At 42.7% G+C, this 5,112-nt stretch overlaps 1 protein-coding gene across 1 annotated transcript; it reads left to right on the top strand.

The window, feature by feature from the left end:
• Positions 1-2,754: 2,754 nt before the first annotated feature.
• LOC307087258 (phospholipid-transporting ATPase VD-like) lies at positions 2,755-4,873 on the top strand (the record flags this gene model as incomplete). The annotated part of the gene is made up of 3 exons (XM_079752759.1): positions 2,755-2,961; positions 3,597-3,784; positions 4,031-4,873. The coding sequence occupies 3 exons, from the start codon at positions 2,755-2,757 to the stop codon at positions 4,161-4,163; spliced, it is 528 nt and encodes a 175-aa protein (XP_079608885.1). The 3' UTR covers positions 4,164-4,873.
• Positions 4,874-5,112: the final 239 nt, after the last annotated feature.

Here is a 5,112-nt window from a genome sequence, read left to right as displayed (position 1 = left end):
TTGGATGTACAGCAGGCTGTTGTCATGACTGGCCGGCTGTTGACTGACTATTTTCCTCTATTTCTTCAATCTCCAAAATGTCACAATTACAATGGGTCAGGCTGGTCTCATGCAAAATTTGTATATCTTAAGAAAAGCTATCCAAAATGTTTCCTAAGATACCTACGAATGTCTGGCAACACAAGTAATCGGTGCGCCTGACCCCTCCGGAATTTATTTTATTCTCAGTGGTGGTAAATGCAATATTTTATATAGATTTAGAATTAAATGGGTTTGATAACATTTCTATTATGAAAGTTATTCTGAATATTCCTTCAGGTCTTGCCATACATTGTTAAACCACACGGTTTCTATCATTGCTTTGGTGGGTGCTATGGACGCGGCTATCTCTGACAACCAAATATGGCTGAAATTTATTTGATTCTCATTGGAAAATGCAATAATAAAATAGTTTCCGCATTAAAATGTGTTTTGATCAAATATCCAGCGAGAAATATGCCTTCATAATCATTAAGTTGGTTCAGCGATAGTATGTTTAGTTGGTCAGTTGTTAACACAACTGCTCGTTGTGTTATATGCTCATTTAGGGTTTTGAGGGAATATTATCTTGGTATGCTGTGTTCTGTTTGATAAAATAGATTTTGGGTTATTTTTTATAAAACACGTATATAAAACACGTGGAACCACGAGCTACATCCGCCAACCCCCTCTCATTTATTTCTATATGTGCTTGTTTAAGACCTATAGCCATTATTTCATTTTCTGTGACATGCACGCATACATCCTGTATTTAATACATTTACACAATATTCTGAAAAACCCCCAAACATATTGATAGTACTACCTCCCGCTGGATGATGGACAGATTCAATGGTCAGACGCAGGTTAATGCACCGGCTAGCCTAGGGCCACAAATCTGCAAGGGGCCCTGGATTGGCCAGATTATTTACATTTTACAAAAAATTTGACCCCTAGATATTTCAAGGCTGCCGAATCTTTATCTCACCTTGGTCGACAACTAAATCAATCCACCACAGCAGGAGTTCTGTCAGCTAACGGCTAACATCGGCGCAGTTAAAACGGCTGTAGCCATAGATAGCTCTGGCCATGGAGTAGACCCCACCGACCATGTAGCTTTGGCCATGTAGCTGTAGCTAGCTCTAGCCATGGCAAAGCCCCGAATGCCTCAACATCTCACTCACATAAGGAGTTTGAGACAGAGGACGCCCGAAACACCGGTAACCAACCAGATGTCCCCGCCCCACCAATCTCTCCACGACGGTCTCACCTGTTGCTGCGGAGAGCAAACCACTGTCCGCAGATACAGCTACCCATAGCACGGTCTTGCATGCTGGGATAAAACAGATCAACACGTGAGGAAATACTGGGTTCAAATGCGACCTGAAACCTGTCGGAATAAAGTCAACTTTCAAGTCAACTGGCCTCCCTTCTCTCACTAAACATTCTGCTTGACCCTTATCAGTCAGGCTCCAAGACTGCACACTCCACTTCTAAAACTAAAAAAACTTCTGCATTCGCAATTCGCAAAACTTCTAAATGTTAGCAGGTGGATATCTGACAAGTTGTTACTTCACTTGGGGAAAACAGAGTCCATATTGTTTGGATCAAAAATTAAATGGAAAAAAGCCTATAATTGTTAAGGTCCAGGCTGATGATTCAGAAATTACAGCCAAGAAATCAGTCAGTTACCTTGGCTGTGTTTTAGATTGCCATTTATCTGCTGCAGGTCAGGCTCAAAAGGTAATCCCCAAAGTAAATCATATAATCCGTTTTTTGGCCAGAATCTCAATGTTTCTGGATCGAAAAACGATGTTAATTTTAGCAGGAGCTTTATTTCAGCCTTATTATGATTATACGTGTGGCTCATGGTACAATAGTGTCATAATACATTTGAAACATAGGCATCAGACCTCGCAAAATAAGTTAGGTAGGCTTATTTTTTACTGCCCCATTAGAACTCATCTTGAATCTTCCCATTTCGAGAGGTTGGGATGCTTGAAAGTAGAGGATTGTGTATCTTGGATGCAGCTGTGTATGGTACATAGGCTTGTTCATAGGGATGTGCCAAATTATTTTTAAAATATTTTAATCAAGTGAAGTTCACAGGTATTAGTTCCACTAAGGGCAGCTCAACAGATTTTGTAAACCCCAGAGTTAAGATTAATTTTGGCAAAGATAATTTTCCTTATGTTGGAACTAACCTTTGGAACAGGTTACCTGGTACACTTGAGTAAGGCAGTTTTAAACAGGCTTTGAAACAATAGCTTAGACGCCAATCTTAGGCATGTCTTGATTATGATCATTTTTATGTGTCTGGATTGTATGCAATTGTTTACTTTTTTTGAATGATTGATGTGTGATTTGCTGCTACTTGCCCTCTTCTCCTGCCCCACAGGGACCACAATGGAAATAAGCCATTAAACTTTATTGTGGCATCCCTTACTATTTATGTATTTTAATGTATGAATCAGAGTACTATTCATATTTTAAATCAAAAGGGTCAAATAAAATCAATCAATCAATCACTGAAACAGCTCTCCTTGTGGTGATTGAGTCCCTCCGTGCTGCCAGAGCCTCTTCCCTCTCATCAGTTCTCATTCTCCTGGACCTCTCCGCGGCGTTCGACACGTGAACCACCAGATCCTCCTCGCCACTATCGCTGAACTCGACATTGCTGACTCTGCGCTTTCCTTGTTCACATCCTGACGAATCGCTCCTATGAGGTCACATGGAATGGCTCCTTGTCCAAACCCTGCCCTCTCTACACTGGTGTCCCTCAAGGCTCTGTACTGGGGCCCCTTCTGTTCTTCCCTCTATACCAGATCTTTCTCCGAGGCATATGCAGGGTCAGACGTTGGGGTCCTGGCCTTCGGCTCCCCCGTCAATGCGTCGGCTCTCCTTATCATCTTACTGCACCAGATCATCGAGAGCCACACCTTGGTCAGTCCCTGGTCATGTTTACATAGTGTAGATATATGGGACGCATGCATGAGCAATGATCATTGTTTAGAACTTCATCAAACTCCCAACTATCAATCCCACTTTTGTTTAGATGTCATATTTGTTTAGCCTGGTCCTACTAGAGTCTCGTACTTCATTTAATTTGCTCAGAGAGTCTGCCCACTCTCCATTGACAAACCCACTTCAAGGCGGTGACGGTTGAAGTATGAAACTATTGGATCTGCCCAGTGCTACTCTGGATCTCCCATAACCATTCGCTAACGTTTGACTACAACTGAAAGTAGTGCACAACCGCAACGTCATTGTTCTCGGCCACTCCCTCTGTTCGCTGATTAGACCGGCGAAATTTGGCCGGAGAAAACCCGCAAAAATACCGCAAACGCAGACATAGTACTGAAGGGAAATGAAAACTGAGCGGAAATACGTAGGCGGGCAGAGCCAGGCTAATATTTGTTTATGTTGATGTTGAAAAAGAACATCCCAGAGCTGATCCATTGTGAACACTGGAACCAACTCACCACTTTCCCTCTTCCATGATGACATCTTCTCAGTAACCCCTCAACATACCTCCCTTCCCCTCCCCTCGATTGTGAACACATTAATAATGTTTCCAGATGTGGATGCACATCGCAGTGCTGGTGGGGAGCGGCGTCCTGTACTTTGTGTTCACGCTGCTGTTCAGTGCGTGGTGTGTGACCTGCAGCCCGCCCACTAACCCCCTGGGGGTCGACACCCTGACCATGTCTCAGCCGCTGTTCTATCTCGTGTGTGCCCTGACCACCGTCACCGCACTGCTGCCAAGGTACCGCGCACGCACGCACACACACACACGCATACACACACACATAGACTATTGCAATGACATCGTAGTAGTAAATAATTAAATGTCTGTGGACTTTTTCGACCTCACCCTGTACAGTGAAGCGACTGACGCCATAATGGGCTATTGAAGCGTGTTAACGTGGGTTGTCCTGGAGCTGTTGCTGTGATGCGTATACGTTAGTGGATGAAGTGCTCACGTTGGCATTTAACCTCCTCTGCATTGTAGGGTCTTGATCCGGGCTCTTCTCAGAAGCGTAAGCTCCCCTTTCGTTGGGATGAACCCAACGGGCCCCAGGAAACTGCGAGTGTCTGCTGAAAACCCCGGACTGGAGCCTGATGACAACCTGGTCGGGTCATGACAAACATATTATTATTCTTTTCACCCATATTTTCACAAGGTTGGCCATCATAATGGGTCACCGATTTGTTTGCTTATTGGGAAGTCAGAGTTGTTGACTTTACACCAAGGGCTGAAGGAAGTAAGAGTCTTCAGTCACTAATAACCAGCCATAGCAAAACACAATTTCCATCCGTTGTGATACTTGTCGCTCTGTAAAGTGGCACCAAAGTCCAACAATCTCTGGTAAAGGGATGTGGTGATGTGACTGCTGTTGTTTATAATACAGGTATCATCTTCATTTTTGCTACGTCAAAACCGAGAAGTTGCAGTTCAATTTAGACTTCAAAGTGTGGAAAAAATTATCTATCAGGGATTTCCAAACATAAAATGTGTTATTCATTCAATATTGTTGAAATGATTCCAAAATCAAAAGCTTTGAAATTGCAATTCAATGTAACTTGCCCAAGTTAGGAACGAACAGTATTTTCTACTATGGGAAACCGATGCACCTTAAGGATGTTTGTATTTGTTTCTGTTTTTATTTGATATTTATGTTACGGCGAAAGTTCTGTTATTGCTTTTTATTTAATTTAATTTGATACTTTAGGACACTCAGAAATTAAATGACATGAGCAATACAAAGGCCCAGAGGGTAAGTGTACAGTCTGACAGAGACATGTACTGGCCAATGTTTCTGTTCAAACATTAAATGCAGACGCTTGGCTCACATTGGATGTACAGCAGGCTGTTGTCATGACTGGCCGGCTGTTGACTGACTATTTTCCTCTATTTCTTCAATCTCCAAAATGTCACAATTACAATGGGTCAGGCTGGTCTCATGCAAAATTTGTATATCTTAAGAAAAGCTATCCAAAATGTTTCCTAAGATACCTACGAATGTCTGGCAACACAAGTAATCGGTGCGCCTGACCCCTCCGGAATTTATTTTATTCTCAGTGGTGGTAAAT

The sequence above is a fragment of the Pollachius pollachius genome (assembly GCF_949987615.1).
Source record: "Pollachius pollachius genome assembly, chromosome: 15".
In the NCBI taxonomy this organism is placed as follows: Eukaryota; Metazoa; Chordata; class Actinopteri; order Gadiformes; family Gadidae; genus Pollachius; species Pollachius pollachius.
This window is presented reverse-complemented; position numbering and strand designations above follow the sequence as displayed.